Source organism: Atractosteus spatula, chromosome 3, assembly GCF_055471065.1.
Source record: "Atractosteus spatula isolate fAtrSpa1 chromosome 3, fAtrSpa1.hap1, whole genome shotgun sequence".
NCBI classification, from domain to species: domain Eukaryota; kingdom Metazoa; phylum Chordata; class Actinopteri; order Semionotiformes; family Lepisosteidae; genus Atractosteus; species Atractosteus spatula.
The window spans coordinates 25,247,058-25,268,268 of record NC_142708.1 but is presented as its reverse complement, the minus strand read 5'-3'; the positions used below and the strand labels follow the sequence as shown (position 1 = coordinate 25,268,268).

Below are 21,211 nucleotides of genomic sequence, written 5' to 3'. Positions count from 1 at the left end.
ATCCTATATGAGAGTTTATAGATTAAAAGTTGAATAAAATAAGAAGAGACTGGAGCAATGCCTACCGGGGGTTGTCACACTTGCGCTGCCGGACACTGATCCCAGTGCTGCAGGTTTGGCTGCAGGCTCCCCATGACCCCCAGGAGCTCCACTCGCTGTGTACGGACTCGGGGACAGGAGCTTTGCTGATGCACTCTCCAGCTTTACACCACTGCAAAGACACATTCAGCACAGCATTTAAACTGCCCCAGCTCACTTCTTTATATATCCCTCCATCTATTTTCTACTCTGCTTTATTCAGTATGGTATTGCAGGGGAGCCAGAACCTATCCCAGCAAGCAATGGGCGCAAGGCGGGACACATCTTGGAGGAGACACCAGACCGTCACAGGACAGAGACACAGACAAAAACACAGACAAGTACACACTCACACCAGGGTCAGTATTCCCAGAAGCCAATTAGCATACCAGTATGCCTCTAGTCTAGAGTATGGGAGGAAACTGGAGCACCCAGAGGAACGTGGGGAGAACATGTTCACTCAGATAGCACCCATTGTCTGGAATTGAACCCAGAGCTGTGAAGCAGCAATGCTAACTACTGTGTCCTGTGCCCATCTTTATATGGAGTTTGTAACAAAAGTTCGGGAGGGATGACAATGACCAAGTTCAATCAGACTCGGCTGTCAGTAATTTGCAATCACTCTTGACATAATTTCCTCTGCTAAAATACCATAAATACCATACATGTTCCCTTCTCTCCCTCATATACGTCTTTTGCATCCCACCTCCACCCCATCTCCACCTCTGCAGCTGCCGCTTGGTCACTCCTCACTCTGCATGGGGGTCCTGGCCTCCTCGTCCTATGGCCAGGAGGTCAGCCCATAGCCAAAAGGTTAAGCCAAATTTTCATTAAACACTCCATAATCATTTCAGTACACTTAATTCCTGGGTGTTCCACCAGGTTTTAATAGCATTGAGATCTAGCATTTCTTTAGCCAGGGCAGATAATGGCATTTTACTGTATCTTAGCCAGCTATGTGCTGTCTGTCACTCATTGTATATCTGTTCATTTGATTGGAGATTCCTAATATTTTCAGAAGGTTGAGTATGGTGGAGGTCCAGCTTTTGAAAGAATTGCCGTTGGAATCTTAGGTCAACATTGGACACTTTAGTTCATATATTGTAGTTGTCTGAAGAAATACTGTATAATGCCATTAAAGTTGCCAACTTCCTTCCTTCCAATATCTTACTAGGGGAAGGATTCAATAATTTATACTTATTTATAAATGCTCAGAAGAGTTCAGTGTACTTCATATTACATCAGGGTTTTGAGCCATTGCATGTTTTGGACATTGCTATGCATAAGCCAATGTTTAATAAACATTACAATATGGTCAGCATTTAATCATCATCTTAAACTACAAAAACTTTATAATAGACCAGGATAAATTCCATGAGAGCCTTGTGAGGTCTGCCCCTACCGCCGAGCTAGCTGTGGCACAACAGCCGGTTACTTCACCATCAACCCTTCTCCCTGGGCCGGAAACCAATCGCAAGACTTGGAGCACTTGGAGATGGTTTTCGACCCTCAGAGTATTGTACTTTGTTTTCCCTAGCTTTGTCCTTTTCTTGTTCCTGTTTCCCTAGTGATGCCTTTCTTGCATTCATGACCTCAGCCTTGTTTTCTGACCCTGTTCCCAGATTCTCCCTTGGCTTTTTCTCTATGATTGACTCGGTTTTGAACACTCCTTACCTTTGAGACATTGTCTCCTGGTTTTGCACCTGTTACAGACTGGTCTAATGACCTTCCCGACCTTTAACCTTCACCTGCCTGACTACGAACTGGTACTGCGTTTCCTGCTCTGTACACTCAGCTCTGCACATACCTCTGAGTCTAAAGCTAGCCAGAGCACCACATTTGCCTGCCTGCTTGATTCACTCAGCTGGCTTCTCAGCAAGCAGCCTGCTACTCATTTCCAGTGTGTGCTCTCCTTTATTAGCCCGGTTCCTGTAATCGTGCAGCTCTGGGGTCCCTGCCTGCGGTTCCCCAGACTCAGGTGCCTCTCGACCAGAATTTGGGTTCTCTTTACGCTCCAGGATCACACCACTAGTTCCATCACAGTAGTGTGACTTTACAAGCCTGTGTATGTTTAATGAAACCAACTGGCTGGTTTCCATCCTCTTCACAGTTTCCATTCATGTAATACTTGCACATGAGAAAACATGGACATACATTTAAATCAGGTATTTGGCATACTGTCTATTATAAATATTTCCATAGACCCCAGTATAATTCACTTGTGACAAAGGGATATCTCTTCCTTTAAAATGTCTTTCCATTCCCATGCATTACACTGGGCTGAAGCTGACATAGTCTGTGGACCGCACTGTATTAGAGATAAGCTAATAAAAGCAAACAAAGGGGCAAAGGGAGGATAAGGAAGGGATTTGAAATTCTCTCCAGATACTGGATGATTTGTTTAAAGGGGGCCCAAAGAGACTTTACTTTGAAATTATCTTTTTTTTTCTTTATTTCAAGGGGATCACTGATATTCAGTGTGCCACAATAAATAAATACATCAACCATAGGTTTAAATGAGATATACAGGTTTCACAAAAAATAATAAAAAAGAAGAACTGGGATAGAAAGCAATTTTGGCTTCTGTTCATGGGTGCTTAAAATTTTAATGGAGACAGAATTAGGATGCCTGCCCACTTGGTATTTTGTTTCTAATGTAAACTTACCATAGGTACTGACTAGAACTTTGCTGTGTGGTCTATTTCATCTTAGTTCAGGAGCTGCTGCCAAGTAAACCAAATCAACAATCTACATCTGCCTTGCAAAATGTGGCACTGACAGGCCCTAACAAGCCATTCTACATTCAGGAGCATTACAAATGATGGCTGGTCGTTACTTTATATTGGACAGCAGATAATTCACTAACCCATATTCAAAATCTTATAAAACTTGTTACTGCAAAATGCTTCTCATGTTAAATCCTGTCTCTGGGCAGTAACCCTATTGCCCTAACGCAGTGGTTCTCAAACTGTGGTACACGTAACAGGAGTGGTACGCGGAGCGCCGCCAGCTGGTACGCCATATGACCATGGAATTTTGTTGTGTGCGCCGAAAATTCGGGACGGGTTTTCATATTTTGACGTGTCGAATACGCAGTCTACGTACTACGATACAGCGCGCGCTAATACTTGGGTGGACACAGAGCTACAATGTAATTCTATACCATTGTATAGGAATGCGTGCTACGAACGTAAGTGACCAATTGTATTTAAAAAAACTTATCTCCAGCAAATAGAGAGGTAGGAGAATGTGCGTGATTTTGGAACAATGCCAATGTTGTAAACACAGGAATGCATAGAAATGCGTGCTAGGAAAGCTGGTAATCTTGTGAGCACAGCAAAGCGTGATATATAACAGAAAAATATTTAAGAACTGTTCTAGGTTAATTTGAGAAAAATACACCGATGCACATGAAATAAAAACTTCTTTTAACTTGTGAGACAGACTCCTGAAACGGAAACAGGGAAACATGCAAGCTTGCAGATTGCTAAAGCAGGTAAGCCCCACACTATTTTTGAAGAACCTTATTTACCATTGGCAAAAGAGCTGACACGTATTATGTGTGGAGAAAAAGCTGCTAAACAGCTCGACCTGCTGCCCCCTCTGAAAGACACAGTCACTCATAGAATTATTGATATGGCGGATGATATCAAAAGTACGCTGGTAGAACGCGTTAAGATGAGCAGATGCTTTTCACTGCAATTAGATGAGTCTGTAGTCAATTTGGCCAATTCGCTTGTTTACGTTAGATACGAGTTTGAGGGTACTGTATGTCCCAAGAGGACTTTCTGTTCTGTAAGCCGCTACCAACAGGAACTACAGGAGAGTACATATTTCAGCTTCTGAATGAATTTATCGAAGAGAATGGCATCAACTGGATAAAATGCGTCGGAGTTTGTACAGACAGTGCTAGAGCGATGACAAGCCGACACAGCGTTGTAGTTGCACGAAATAGAGAGGTTGCTGCAGAAATGAATGGGCGCATTGCAACATCCACCGCGAGACCTTTGCCGTCAAGAAAATGCCTGACAATTTAAAATCTGTTAGATTCTGTTGTGAATTGTATCAAGCCTCAAAAAATGAATTCACATCTGCTTTGCTCGACTAAACAGGCTTACCCCTCTCACTGAAATGGTGCTTTTTTATTATTTATTTTTATTTGTTGTTGTTCCTGTTTTTTTTTCTGTAAAGGGCTTTGAGAAGCCACCTTTAAAGGCGGTATATCAAATAAAGTTTATTATTATAATATGTATTATATGTGCACACGCGCGCTCATGTTGGTCATTGAGAATTTCTGGGGTTCCTATGAGAAGATGACTTGTAGGTGGTACTTGGATGTTTTGGTTTGATCAGGGGTGGTACTTGGTCCAAAAAGTTCGAGAACCACTGCCCTAAAGCATCTATGCACAACTCTGATCAAAGTGGGCCAGAGGGATTCTGTTTTTTTTTTCATTTATGCTCTTAATTACCTAATTGAACTCATTATTTGTCCTAGTTGAACAAATTTAAAACCTTTCTTTGTTCTAAAGAGAAACCTACAATACCTGCTAGATAGCAGACCTTGCAGTTGGGCACCTCTGGCCTAACGTTTCCCCTTTGACTGCTTGATTGACTTTGAACTTAGACTATGAATTAGGGTACAATCATCAATATCAATGTTACAAAATAATAAAAACCTCAATAAATTGAGTAATCGTACTCAACTGTTTTTTATTTACTTTTGTATACTAACTCAATTGGTATACAAATAACAAAATTCAAAGCATAATTGGGTCTTGAAGCTTTGCAGTCTGAGAGTATAAATCTCAGTGCTTTTTTGACTGAAGTGGAATTGGAAGCCAGTTTTTCTGTTGAAAAGAAGAAAAAGATGTTATGATAAACATAACTCCACTTTTGGTTCTCAGAGTATATGTTGGCTCAGCCTTGTGACTTTGATTTTGCCTGATAGGACAGTCCTGGCATAGAAAGCTTTTTGCCTGCAGCTTAATTACCACTAAGCAGCAGTTGCTCCATAAATGTGACTTAAATATGTTTTTGTTTAAACAGTGAAATTACCTGTAGTGGCAAGTGTTAAACACATTTTAAAAATTTAGTAAAGAAAAGTTTGAATGTCGTTTCACATACAAAATACACCAGAAACCATGAATTAGAGGTCTCATTCAAATTACCTAAGCTTGGCCATGTACAGTACAGTATGTTTCCAACATACTGTATTCCAACAATATTAGAGCAACAATATTAGAGCAGGGAGACCTTACTGCTTTTGTATTAATATAATAATTTTGACACCTGAAGAAGGCACCCCAGGAAAAAAAAGATTGTATCTCTTTTCTTTTCCTTTCAGCATGTTCCTTATAAAATAATATTACCATATTTATGTACAGTAAGTTCAGTTTCTGCCAGCAGAGTAATGGGACATTTCATATAGCAAAGGGAAAAATAAGAAAGCTAATCAGTTATAAAATGTATAACGCACATTGCAATTTTCTCTTTTTCAAATGCCTGGAAATTATATCATTATTCCCTATGACCATAAATCCTTCCCCAAGAAGCCAAGCAGGAATTGTAAGATATGGCTAATATGCCAATGATTATGAGATCAACTGATTGCACACACGTGTGTTTGGGAATCTCTAAGGAAAATGAAGCTGTTTATACTGTAGCAATAATAAACAGATTTACTAAATGAACATTCATTCAGCTGTCAGAGAATGTTTACGGGGTTTATTGCCAAATAATCTTTACACTATTTCAGTAAAGGTGCTAAACACTAGAGACATTTTTTTCTTTTTCCAAAACTGTTCTCATCAGATGAGTGCTATAACTTTTATGGCTCTATTTAAAGTGTTTAATCTTTGAAGGTTTGTTCTTCCAAATTTGAAGAAATTAAAAGATTTGTATACAAATACATGTACTAAATTCTTAAATATTTACGGTGTAACTGAACAAAATGGTTTGAAGGTTAACATAAGATTCTGTTTTAGAGATTCGAGTGCGTCCTTTGTGATGGAAAAATACATTCAGCAAGTTCCTAATAGTGCCTTTTGAGATGGATGGTCCTTTCACACTCTCCACTACTTTGTTAAGGCAAATATCCTCACTTCACAGTTTCAAACCATATTTTTTGTGGTTGTCTCATTCAATTTTTCTGTAGTTATGAAAGGTTGATCCAAACAGGCACAATCCTGCACTATCTTTTCTGATTTCTGTGGTCAGTCTAAAGCCTGAGACCTAAAAAGTATTGATCCATGACCAGCAGCTCTCTCTTTAAACTTCTATTGGAGCTCAGGAATAATGTTGTGTAGCCTGCATACTGCAGAATCTCCAGGACAACTTCTACTAAAAGTAGTCAGTCTTTCTGCCCACACTATGGGCTCTGTAAACCCTTTCTGGCTTGTTGTAGAATAAAACTCCCCAGATGTCCATTGATGCCCATTCTGCCCTTTCGAGTGTACAGTTTTTTTAACCATTTGCTGAAACTTCCCCAGAAACCAGTTCCAATGCTCTGAATAGATACTGTAGCTGTGGTTTAGTCAGTTAAAGGTCTGTTCCTGGTCAGGCCTACCACCATCACAGAGAGTTTCCTGTCCCTTAGCTCATTTAATTGTAATCTTACACCTTTGTGTTAAGTGCAACTTGTATGACTAACTAAATATTAACACCCTTCTAGGTTAGGCTGGGAGCAGCAATGGCAATGAATCACAATGCTTTTGGGAACTGAACTGTCTTGTGGTAACAATTTCTTACCCTGGCCTTTTGTGCAATAAAGTCAAGATTTACCTGCTGCAAACACCCTTTATTCATGTTTATCAGTGTGACAGCTAACTTTAACTAGTGTATTAGTCTTACAGTATCTCCTGTAGTGTTGTTATATAGAAACACCTAATTAATATCTATAGTCACAATTGATGAGATTTAAGCATTCTTCTTTTGGGAGTATAGAGTTAAAATAACTTTTCAATTTTCTGCTTTTCTAGGAGGTTTGATTTAGAAGACATGCAAGTAATTTAGGAGACACACATAAAAAAATGATAGAATAGAAATATAATACTGGAATAAAATGGAAATTAAAATTTAAATTCCTCAGAGAAATTACATATAATGTCAAACACAAACAGAACAAGTTATGGGTGGCTTATACTCCAGTAATCGTATTCAAAGACTATTTCCAACATTTTATTTTATCTTTAAATTGGTTTTCATACTGACAATGCTTTGGAAGACCGTTAACCAAATCTCAATGGAGAAATGTCTATTAACAGTGCCAGAAACAACAGGCCTAGTTTTGAGTATGCTATAGAACTCTGTTTGCAGATAGAAATTCATAGTCAAACCTCTTTTTTTCCAAAAGGCAATTATTTCACAAAGTTTTTGTTTTGAAATAACAATTGTAGGTGAAAAGTAATAACTTATATTAAAATTTGACTTAGTTTATGAGATATTCAAATATACAGTAAATGTTCGAGAAACATTAGCATACTAATGGACCACACTATTACCACCTTGCAGCCTGCAGAAACTAAGCACAGCTGGACATGGTCCGTATTGGGATGGGAGGCTAATAACCAGGTTTCAAAGTGGAAAACAGGAAGCTGATATAAATGGTATTGTTGGACAAGTAGGTGTCAATTTTCGTAGGAAACAGAATTTCTTCACCAGTACCCCAGTATGGTGACAGGGGACACTGTGAAGCAGAAGCTGCAATCCATTTAATAAGATATCAAACCAAGGTTTTGACTGCACGTTTCATTAAATATCCCATGACATTTTAAGGGCACGGTTGTTAACCTAAGTGTTTCAGCAAAATTCAGTTTTTATCAGAATTTATCTTACCATCAATTTCCACTTAATTAATTTGATGAAGAAATGTCTCACTTTATTCAATTTGTTGCTATGCAGTGGGGCTAATGGGTACTGCACTTCAGTTGTTCAGGCTCCTTCAGGATGAAAAGCACAGTGCAAAGGATACATTGTGTATTTAAGATTAAGCGCACCATACTTATGTTCTTCTGGGGTTCAGAAATAATCCCAGATACATAACTATGGTTATGTCCCTTTCCACCTATTTTCAGGACTTGTTTTTTCATTAGAGAGTTAAGGTGAGATGAAATCCAACCTGGAAGGCAGAGGGCGCCAGTTGGAACTACAATCTGGGTAATTCGCTAATGCATATCAGGGTGCCTATACATGCATGTGTGTGAGGGCAATCCAGAGATGTTAATTGACCTAGAAAGCATGCTTTTGGTTTTGGGGAAACCAGAGTAAATGGAGCAATCCTCTATGGGCATGGGGACACAAGGAAAAAATGCAATGTCCACATTAAGGTCAGCCAATTTACACTTCTTACAGAAATGAACAAAGATCATTCCCGTCTTCAGGTGAAACACTCGCACACCCCTTCTCAGTCTGTGGCTCATAGATTTTAAGAATCATTCAAAGTAAAACCAAAATGAGGAGCTGTCTATTAAAGTAAGCGAAATAGACATTTTCGATATTTATTGCTAATAAACGATTAAAACAAATGTTTTTTTCTCTTCATATATACCATTTGTACAGCTCTAAGGTAAGAATAGTTTACCTTTCCTGTGTCACACTCTGTCCCATCCATTGGTGGGTCAAGCTTGGTCTTACACTCCTTCTCCCCTTCCACTTTGCACCAAAGTCCGGAGCAAATAACATGCTGAGTATGGCAAAGGAATAAACAAAGGTATTAAGACATATACATTCTTTGCTAGCGGTTTGGTAAATGACATGACATTCTTTGCTTTATATAGAACTGAACTCTGGGTCTCAGGCAAGCAAACGTAATTTGTTTTAAGACATTTCATTAAAAACTCAATCGCTGATCAATTCATAGCGGATAAATCAATCTGTTCCTAAGGGGTCAAAATGTTCTTTGAAACTATTCGTTAATATTCATTCTAAAATTCCCGTTTTGTATTACTTTTATTATTACATAGTCTTAAAACAAAACGAAGCATTTTAAAAACATGAGTCAAAGAATTTATGCACGCATGGAACTGCAGAGCTCCTACAGATTGCTAGTTTGTATGACTAGATGTTAGAGAGACTTTTATTTTCTTGACACACAGATCCATTTCAGCATATGATATTCAAAAATAGTTGACAGCAAATGCAAAGCATTTAATAAATCATAAATATTTAACCAAAATATAACTTCTGACATCATGCATAGTAATTTGTCTCATTGGCATAAGTTTTATCTAGACAATACATTAATTTATTATTCTGCTGTCAAGTAAGAAATAAAATGAGGAAACAAAAGGTCCTCGGTTTTACTGGAACATAAAAGATAAGTAAAAGTACAGGCAACTTTAAGCCAAATTTCATTAGTGAAGTAATTTAAAAATAAGCTAACATTACGTCATTTACAGAAGAAAATTTAATGAAGGGTCATAGAAAAGGGTTTTCAGACAAAAATTACTTACAATTTTCATTCTGTATTTTTGACTCAATGAAACTTTTAACTGAAACAATTATTAATTAATCTCTTTAATCAGCTATTCCCATGAATCCTCAGTAACAGCACTAAAAATGTCGGGTATGCATTTTTAGATCAGTTTTCACAGGGTGATACCACAGTATATCTACTTTTATCAGTCCAACAAAAATATTTACAGATTTTCAGTGCATGAAATGCATACAGCAACTGAATGCAAAGTTTCTCTCCGCACTATGTGCATCTTGTTAGGCCGTGAAGATCCTGTTAATTGCTGTTAATTGTACTGTATTCATCATTATAGTTCAAAGGTTTGATTCCAGTTCAAAAAGAACATGGGCAAGAATCCCAGTTAGTTAATTATGAGCACCAGAACTCTCCTTCCTTTGTGTTATCTTCTGAGAGTAGAAATACACAGCTTAGAGTCTAAGAAGAACAGAAGACACAGATAAATGTTAAAATTCTTTTCAATATACAGTTTTGAAAGCATGAAATTTTGGAAAAAAAGACACATGTAGATCAACTTTACAGTATGTGCCTTTCAAACTACACCTGCAACATTGGGCTTCTGCAAGGCAGATGTACTCTAATAAATTCTCTGAGGAGTTTTGATTAATTTAATAGAAATTCTAATAAATTACTGCAGCGCTTCATAATATTGGTGTTTCTCTCGCAAAATGGAGAAATCTAAGAGCTAATGAGTACTTATTTTGATCTTTTGCACAATTTGAATAAAAAACAGCTTAATAGGTGGTCTTCAGATATCAATATTTGAGGACCATACATGTGAAATAAAATCAATGAAATCTGAATAGTGAGCATGATATTTACACAAAATTGGCAGGGCAGCAAAATAAGCAAAGGGAACTAAAATTAGATTTATTAGTATCCAGGGAATTGAAGACATAACTTGGAATTTGAATTACAGAATGACTTGGGAGATTTGATATGAAAGTGAAGTGACATCTGATATTAAAGTCTCCAGGAAACAAGATTAAATATTTTGCTGTTCCCTGAAAAGTATATATTGCTACAACAAACTTTTAAAACTGATTACTTCTAAGAACAAAATTGAAGCTGGGCTGTTTATTGCAGGCAATGACACAGGAGTTACTGAGAAAACTAATAAAATAGTTGTGTGAAACTACAGTATGTAATAATGAAAAAGCTAATGTTTGAAAATATCACTCCACATCTGCAAGCTTCACGTTTCTCAAATAGCTTTCGTAGGTAGTTTTACATAAAGTCTAGCTCTAACTATTATATACAATCATCTATGTAAACTAATATATTAAAAGAATTTTCATTTAACATTCATTTTTTTCTCAAGAAGAAAACGATAGGCAAACAATAATGAGATGAAAAAGTGGAGGGCACCCTCATAGGATACACATCTACTAGTGAAGTGCTTGTAAAGTTCTGTACATTGACACCTACTTGTCCAACAAGTTTATGAGAAGCATCCTGTAAATCTTAAAGTATGTAGGGTATACTAGAATAAGGAAAATGTCTATGACAGCAATGCACTTTATTGCAGAATTGCAGAACATGAAAGAGATGCTGGTGAAGTGTGATACAGTATACAGGTAACAGAGGAGACTGCAAGCTTGTGTTTCCTCAGTGCTTACTGCAGATGGATAAATGCTACAAATGCTGTAGTGCACATTACAGCATATGCTTAAAGAAGAAATTCTGCTTTTTGCAAAAAATAGACCTAAAAGATCAATAATAACAACTTTTCCTATACATATTCATTCATATTCATAGCCTAGATATGTAATAGATTGCAAAATTGAAGATTATTATGTAGTTAGGGCAATGATAAACCTGGGAGGCTTTGCTCTATGTTATAAGCCTTTCTTTTCACCTGAATGATATATAAATATCTACAATTGTCTTTGTTTGTTTCTGTCCAGCAACAAATAGTGTTTTAATCAAAGATGGTTTTCAAAGACTGCTTAAATATTTCTGGTCAAATTTTAATTTAGTGAAACTGTTGACTGAAACAATTACTACATTCAGTATATCAAAACTAAAATAATCTCCTAAAGCTGCATTTTTAACAAAAATAATTAAATGACCACATTTAAAGTTTTACTAATACAGGGACATAAAGAATGTCTGACAGAATTAAAATTTAAAGTGCTTCTTCTGTATTAGATAGACGCTGTTACAACATATGATGCAGGAACTATAGTTTAGAAGAATATTATGGCAATATAACCTCAAATTTACAGTATGTTTCACTCCCCAATGGAATGTGAGAAAACATCCATTTACTGTACATTCATGGTAATTTATTCATACATTCATAACATTTAATAATTCTTATATATTGGATAATAGGTCTCATTATTCCAAATGAAATTTGTGAAAGAATACAAAAGATTCAAAGGGAATACTTCATTAGGCATTCAGTTATGTAACAACATACCCATACTGAGTCAGCCTGGTGGTGTTTTTTAGCTGGCTGAAGTCTATAAATAATCAGTTTGATAGGGACAATATTGGGAGTGCCTAGTCTTCCACTTTGATCATTAAGAAAAGAATACATCCAGAACATTACTCTACAGGGAAGAGACTTCAGTTCTTAGGTTGGGTGCCACAGTATATTCCTCTGACAAGAACTTGAAAAGTTTGAAATGTTTTCAAGTCTGCTATATTTTTAGCAAGATATTTCTTTTTTGTATTTTCCCTCTGGTTATCATCCCAATTTTCATGTTCATGACATGCATCTTCTACAGTAAAGAAACTTTTCCATTTGGTTTAAATTATATTCTGTATTTGTACAATCTGTTAGTAATGTCACATACAGGTATTTAAACTTATCAACATGCAATACAATATGAAGTTCATACATCAAGCAAATGAGCATTACATGAGTGCCAGAAATGTAATGAAGTAGGATAATAAAATTGGAAAAAGTGGAATTCACAGATATATTGGAATATTTTCATACCATTTTAAGTAACTTGTTTAAGTTTACATATTTTTTATATTTAATTTTCAACTATATTATATAAAGCCAATCCAAGACTGATTACATGATGTTATTGCATATTCTAGGAATGACTAAATAGCCAGGTTATGTTTTTTTATTCTATATTTTATCAAACCAATTTAATCATAGATTACAATTAATACAATATTCTTAGTAGAAAAAAAATCACGGAGCATCAACAAGGAAGAAAATATTTTTAGTAAGAGCATAATGATAACAGAAAGAAAAAAATATGAAAACTATAATATAATATAAAAATAAAATATTTATGTTTTACTTGATATTTTGCAGTTTTTCCAAGCCAATTTACCAAAATGAAATTTTCTTTAAATAAAGAATCTATGTCAATTAGTTATTGTTAGTGTAAGGTGTCTGCTTAGACCAAATATATAGACCATATACTGTACTGTATTTCCTGCAGATACAGAGAGTGTAGGGTATAGACTTAAATTAAAGTTAACAGCTATACAATCTCACTATCATACCCTGATCTACTCCAGATCCCAGTTGATTCTGCTTGATTGAAAGCAACACTAGGCATCTCTTTTGTCAATGCTGGTCAAAATTAGAATTTAAAATGCATCCAAAAGACATTCCACTGTACAGATGTCCCTTGACACAACAGATAAATTCCATACTTGATATTATTATCCAGTCACATCTGCTTTTGAGCATTATGTTCTGCAATTCATTTTCTTAAATGGTACTGTATATGAAATCAGTTATAAAGTCTAACATGACACACTTGTAAAAATGTCTCAAACCGTACAAACTCACAGTCAGTATTAACTGTATGAGCCTTCATGTTGCCATTGACAGTAATTATAATGGTGAACATCATGAATGCGAAACATCAATGGCGAATATGACGGTTTGCTATTTCATCAGGTCTAATTTCGATGTATTTAAAATAAAAAATATATTAAGTAAAAAAGGCTGATAAGTCAAAGCAGTTTTTCATTGATGTCTATTGTTCAGAACAGGATAAAGCCTAGAGTTTTGTGAGGTTGGTTTAAACTATATGAATCTAATATCAAAAGATTTAATGTGGAACAATATAGAAGGTGCTGTCACTGAAGGTGCTGTTATTATTCCTTTTTAAGCAAGTAAAATATTTGAATTGTTGCTGCCACAAGATGTCACTATGAATCCCTGCCAAAAAGTTATGTTTTGAAGGTATCACACGATACATTGCACTTTAAATGGAAATATAACACAATTTACATGGACTTTTAGAAATTTAGATGGTGATTCCATCAACTTAGTTTTCTTTTTGATAATACCTGTATCTTTCTGGAAAAAATGGATTAGGGTCTTGATTACTAACAGTGAAAACATGAAAACCTTTTTCAAGGCACATATAAAATTGAAAGAAAAAAACTACACAACTTTCTTGATGTTGCAAATAAATCACCTTTAGGTTAATAATAATAATAAGAATAAGAATAAGAATAATAATATAATTAAATAAAATTCTTACTAAACAGAATTCTTTAGTTAAATTTTAAATTGAGTTAAATAACAATAAAGCTTGTAGAATAATACATAAAATAATTTTATTTTAGAATTTTTGCATTGCCTTTATTTAGTGTTGAGGTGACTTAAAGATTCTACATTCATATCGGTTTGTTTATTTTTTGTCTAGTTCTGCCATCTGTCTCCATATGTTCATACTGTAAAAGCCCCAGCCTGTAACAGGTTGAACAGCTTATTTCAATTTTTTCCATCTACGAGCAGCATCCTGCCAGATTGCTCTTTTAAATATTTTTAACGGTGTTTAATTTCCATTCCGAGATAGCTTGATCAGGGCAAATAAAGTCTTAAACTGTACTTTGCAGCAGTTAAATTTGAAGTTCCTGGAATATTCACTGCTGTAATAATGTCAGAGGAATGAAGAAAACGATGAGTGTTGATAGTTTGATTAACCCCACTTAGGGCCAAAAGAACTATACAATGTTTGCTAGATACCTTCCAAGGCTGTCTGGATATGCCAAGGTTGTCCAGATAGTTTATAATGGAGTTTATACATTTATTGCAATGTCCAGACATGCTCTCTCAACTATTGTTTATAAAATAGCATCTAAACCCAATGCATAACCAGCAGATAATTTGGGTTCAAGCTGTGGAAAGTAATCTATTTCTCTTTTTACTTTTATACAGCTGTCAAGGAAAGCAGAATGAGATCATGAACTTTTTGACATGAAACTGGTGTCGTCCTTAGAGCTCAAGAGATACAAAACATCCTTCTCTAAGACTGTTTATTTTGGCCATGAAAAAAAAAATGCTTATCAACCCTTTTTACAAACCTACATATGTACTACTACTTTATTATGTTAAAATAACTACAGTATGCATTCATAGAGTCTGCAATCTGATCTTTCAGGCACCTTCAGGCTTTCAGCTCACACCTCCCACACAAGCACTGGTCAAAATCTCAAAAACAAATGCTGAGCCACTGGGGTAGGTCATTTAAACGCTCTTAAGAGTCATTCAGAATCATAAAGAGTGATGTCTCATCTGACACTCTGAGACTATGTTGCACATGGAAATTGATTGTGCTGCACTACTCACTGCTCACATGAAAATGCATGAATACTAAGAAATCCATAAATACTAAACATCATGAGCAAAAATGAATGTACTGTGATTATAGATCGTCTATAAAAATATTATTTTTATTCTGGCAGGTTGTTCATTTTAGTGGATATTTTTTCTGTTTTGAGGGAATGAGATTAATAATATACCATATTCATTCTAATTTCTGAGATATTGTAGCCTCAGGACAACACTAATATGACTGCAACCACCTATTTTTTAATGATCCATGAAAGTATTCTATAAAAAACGATGATATAAAGTAACATACTTTGCCCTTTCTCATGAACTGTCTTTTCTGTGAAGCAGTACCATTTCCATTACCATAAACAATGTAAATAAAGGGATTTACCACTTTGATAGAGGAATACTGTATGTTCCTAACTGCATTACTTATACAGCTTGTAAAACCTCTTACTGACATGTACAGTATATCTTTGTGGTCTCTAAGGTAAGAATATACAGACATGATAAGTATTCAAAAAGAACACAACAAATTCACAAATTATTGTACGTTATATTTAAATTAAATCTGAACTGAACATCTTATGTCCTAATATTCAAAACTTGTTGGATGTCATGCAATCTCTAATCAGTTAATTGTACTGTAGCTTGACCATGGGTGTTCTGTGTTACCACTAACACTAGCCTGGATCATTGGTATACGATAATAAAGCTGTCTGAGATATAAAGGTTTGTTATGGCAGACATGATAATCCCTTGCAAATATCCTGTGGTAAATTTAGCACAGTCAACTGTCATGAGGGCAGTGTTGTCTCAAGTGATATTTTTTAGTCGAATTGAATACAGTATTTATCTATTCTCAAGTGTATATCATTTACAACAGAAATTTTAATGATCTTAAATTTAAATATGGCTTCTGACTCTTCTATTATGTAGCCACCACAATTGTTAAGTAATTATACATATTGTACCTGCATTTTTTGGCAATAGGATGTTTTTGGCCCAAACAGAATCTGACACTGCTCATCTGCTGTGTATGTCATCCCAGGTAACTTAGAAGGAAGAATCACAGAATTGAGGCTTAGGGGATCTGTCTGCAACAGGCAACTGCTCGCTTTAGACCTGGAACAAAAATACACATGTTATTCATACACAAAATATTATTCCCTCCAGCTCATTAGACTAGAAGACTTATAACTTCAAACTGGACTTTCTTGCACAAATTATTTTCATAAAATACACAAATGTACTGTATAGTGACTGAACATACAATCACTCTAAAGAAATAGATCTCCTGTATGTTAAGGCTACAGTTGTCTGTCACTATTCTAAAACACTATCCAGCAAACAGCCTCCATTCTTTAACAGGTGTGTGACTAAAGACACATCCTAATCCTAAGGGAAGGATTTCTGATTTTGCAGTGATTTAGACACCCAAAGTTAAACCATTTTGCACTTGATGCACACACGTATCAGCCTATTTAGCACAATTATCTTCAAGACTGTAGGCCAAATAGACTAATTATTTGAAAAAATGTAATTAATGTTTCTGCTGCAAAATACATCAAATATAACCTTATAAAAAAACAGTTAAATTCTAACATAGGAAAGTATGTATGCTTAAAGCTATGTATAAGAGCTTACCTGTTCAGAAAGTTGCAAAAATTGTTGCTAACACAAATACATGTATTTATTGTATCGATCTTGCAATAATGTGAGCAAGAGTAATTACTTGGTGTATCATTTTACAAATGCCTTTTGTTCTGTTCACATAACAGTGTTCAATAAACAAGCTTTTGATTTTATAATATAAAATAAATGAGCATTTGTCAACGTAACAATAAAAAACAACTTATACATATTAGATATACTGTAAAAACAATATTGATTTGGTAATATGACAATAAAATTGAGTTGTTTTTTAAACCTAATTAATTCATCATTAAGAACATTTCCTATACACATTTGATAATAGTTTTGCACCAGGTAAACATTTTTTACTAAATTAAAAACAGTTCTAACTAATCAAATATCACAAATCGATATTATGGTCATGGCCACATATAATAAGAACTGTGAAGTAAATTTTCTGTGAAAGTAAAGTTTCACAGACTTGTACAGTGTTTGGTTTCTTTTGTTTACTGATATACTGTATATACTGTATATAAGCATATACCATATAGTCTACTACTGTTCTTTTTTATCATTTATATCCCAAATAAGGGGACAGAGATTAAAACAAAGAGGTTATTCTAACTGCTTTTTCCAATTCTATCCCAGCAAGCAACAGGCACAAGGCAGGATACTTAGGTGGGATGCCAGTCCATCACAGCACAGACACAAACACACACACAGACACAACCATGTACACACCAGGGCCAGTTTTACCTGACGACAATTAACCTCCCAGTGTGTCTTTGGACTGTATGAGGAAACCAGTGCAATCCACGTGAACACAGGGAGAACATACAAATTCCAGACTGATAGCACCCCAGGTCCAGAATTGAACCCATGGCCCCAGCACTGCAAGGGAACAATACTAACCACTGTGCCACCAATCTGCCCTGTTATTTAATTTACTGTCTAAAATTGCTTTTGTTAATGTTTAATGTTTGACACAATACCCTCACACCCATAACTGCTGATCTTTCTAAATAAAAGGTGAGTGAGAAACGAAGCAATCCTTGAACTGCAGTTGTTTCTCTGACTGACATTATAACACCGATGAATTGCTTTGTATTTTAGATTGAGGATTAAAGGGAGCCCCAGGCTACAACCTCATATGAGGCCCCGAAAATGTTACATCCAGCCTTGCTGTCCAGTTCACAACAGATATTTTCCCTGCATGCCAGTAAAAATAATGGAGGGGCCATATGTGTTTTTTATTCTAACAGATTGCAAATGCATGTTGTTTCCCATCACCTACACAATGCAGTTATGACAAAATATGAACTGTAAATGTGAATCAATTTTATGAACACTTTTTAGGAATATACTGCACCTTCCAAAAAAGTTGACCAAAATCTAATTGTTAAGTAATTTAACAACTTAGATGTTCAGTATATTCCAGTTACTATCCTTTGTAAAAAGGACTGCTCTCTGATTGTATATTTAATTTCCATTTGTTTCTTTGGGCCCTTGTTCCTCTGTTGATTCTGAAATTGCCCATTGGATTGACTTATCAATACAATTCAGAATTTTAAATATTTGCATCAAGGCCTTACAAAATGTCTGCTGTTGGAGACAGTTTGAGGCCTCCTGTGTATGACATACAGTATCCAACTTAAAGCTTTTTTACTTCTAGGGCAGAAATGTCTTCTTTGTAGTATGGCAACCAGTCCTGACAATGCAATCAAACATAAATTCCAATTCTAAACATCTTACATTATACCCTTGTGCTTTGTTAGCATAATTTTTTGCTTACCCCATTAAATCACACTAATTTCAGTCTTAGGCAATAAAAATACTATGGTAATTTTCAAGTAAATATATATTTTTTACTTATCAAAATGTGTTCTATGCATTAGGGGCATTTATATTTTTTTTCACTGAAGATATATTCATTTATTTAAATACAACTTAAAGACAATTTACATTGTCTGTGATGGACTGAGACTTTGTATGTGTTTGTTATGGAGGTCAGAGAAAACTGTTTAACAATTAAATAAAACAAATAATTAAAAAAAGACTTTTGTACATTAAACAATCCTGAAAACAAAGTTTATATTAATTTTACAGTAGTTTACATTTCCTGATGGTATTATATTTATTAGTCTATGTTTTCCTAAGTGGTTTACATTCTGATTATGAAAGACCAGTAATTTGTGTAATAAATGAAATACTCACAGCTTCCAAGCACCATCTGACCTCTAGCAAACGTCTTTAAATTTTTAAGTGTAAAAAATGTTACGAAACGTAAAACTGGGAGTGTAAATACCATCACTCCAAACTACATTTCAGGTGTCATTATTTCTTTCCTATGCTGACATCTTCAGAGAGGACCCTCAGATAATACAGGTAGCTTCCAATTCAGAGCAATGAACTCATGCAGTGAGCTATGGCATTTTACAAACCAGGCCAGAAGTACAAAAACGTGTAAAAAGTGAAATGGAATCATTTTGCAGTAGTTCAAGTAGGTAACTGCGTCAGCATGCATAGGCTGCAAGGGAACAAGTAAAGGTTTATTCCATGCTGAAAAGAGAAGAAAAAGAAACACAACATATCAACTGTGGAGCCTTCTCCTACCTGAAGAAGGCTCCACAGCTGAAACGTTGTGCTTCTTTTCTTCTCTTTTCAGCATGGAATAAACCTTAACTTGTTCCCTTAGACTCATCCCACTGTGCTCTTTTATAGTAACAATAAAGTAAAAAGAAAATCATGAAATATCTAAGAAAACACCTCTAATGCAATTGGGAAAAGCAGATTTTAAAATGTTTTATTATCATAGCAGTAGCATGTCTGCAAATTTTAGTAACATTGACTTCTATATGAATATACAGTATATACAGTATCTTAAAGGATAACACAAGGGATTCCTCTAATGGTATGACTTTTCTCTGTTCTGTTTTACCTGAGAAACCTCTCCACATCTTCCCGGCTGCAGCGAGACCAGGACACATCTCCAAGCTTCTGCCCTTTGATCCACTCCCCAGACATGATATGGAGGCCGTCCGCACAGGTCGGGTGATCATTGTCATGGCTTACTCCCATGCTAAATTTGTAAATCAATGAAACAGCAGAAAATGAATTTTGTGACCTAAAACTTTAATAAAACATTTCCAAGTTCATACCCATAATAAAACGTGTATTTTTCAATTCCATGCTGGGTATTTATTTAGGCTAAATATAATCAAATGGACCTGAAGTGAAGTGAAAAACTTACGCAACACAAGTATGGCACCTCTTCCCTTGTCTGTGGTGTAATGCCAGAACACACTGAACTATGACCTGTCACTGAACACATCATTGCACCAACATGCATTCGCCAGTTTCTGTTTGAATGTTTTCATGCTCATGCATGACATTTTACTCTATTTCATGTTACTCACATCCAAGCCGTCATATATACTAAACTTGAACTTACTGGGCTAGTCTAGAAAGTCACTATGACTAACAGACACTTTAGTCAGCTTGACTAAGACTATGACAAAATCAAAAACTGGTGACTAAATTAATACTGGCTCTAATGCCTCCACCTTGGAGGTGCCACCTTATCGAGATATGTCAACATCCTGGTGGCTCTACGACGATTGGAGATGCTGAACATTTTTGATTCTGGAAATGACTCAGCCAGATATGATGTTGTCAACCCACACACACCAGGATACTGACATTTTGGTAATTCTGGACAGTGGTATTCTTGCTTTCAATATCCCAGTGGCCTACTAGGTTGAGACCGTCTTGGTATATTAGTTCAGCCATGATTACTATGTTCTTTGTACCCAAGGTCACAGTACAGTAACCTGAATACTGACACAGATCACTTCCATGATTTTACAACCTGCAGACCATGCTAACATGTACAGTATGATGTGGTACAGTAAGTACCATGTACCAAGTACCCAGATGTGTTTTTGGCCAATTTGGCCAATTGGTCCGATTTGGCCAATTGAGTGTTCAGAAACTAAATGGATAAAATATTGTTACTGATAATTTGTGAATATATGCTTCTGGTGAAACAATGAAACCAAAGTCATTTGTGCATTTATAGCATTTCTGAGTTTAGAAAGATATAATGCCATACTAGATGAAAAATAACTCATTTTAAAAGACACAGTAGATTCAATTTTTCAAACATCCTATGTATTTAAAAGTGCACTAATTGAGTTACCAACAAATTCACAACCAACAAACAGAAATAAATGCACAGAATGGTATATTATGTTGCAAAGGCATTCATTTATGGTTTCTTTGTTCATAATACCCTTTTTTATCAACCAGGTGAATTTCTAAACAGAAAACCAAAAGGAAATTAGTTTAAAATTAAGTTTAATTATTTGAATTTAGACAACAAAAATAGTAAATGTATCGATCTCTGTAGTTTTATTAATATCTAATCATTCCAACAATAACAATGAACACTTATTTGGTCATATTTTGTATATTATTTAAAA

At 35.4% G+C, this 21,211-nt stretch overlaps 1 protein-coding gene across 1 annotated transcript in view; it reads right to left on the bottom strand.

The window, feature by feature from the left end:
- LOC148837604 (A disintegrin and metalloproteinase with thrombospondin motifs 19-like) overlaps positions 1 to 21,211 on the bottom strand; it is a 113,612-nt gene that overhangs the window by 37,331 nt on the left and 55,070 nt on the right. The window contains exons 9-12 of the mRNA XM_088911847.1: positions 19,669 to 19,809; positions 16,070 to 16,220; positions 8,657 to 8,758; positions 66 to 211 (exon numbers count right to left, since the gene is read on the bottom strand). Of these exons, the coding sequence (XP_088767973.1) occupies positions 66 to 211; positions 8,657 to 8,758; positions 16,070 to 16,220; positions 19,669 to 19,809 (540 nt within the window). The remainder of the gene's footprint in view (positions 1 to 65; positions 212 to 8,656; positions 8,759 to 16,069; positions 16,221 to 19,668; positions 19,810 to 21,211) is intronic.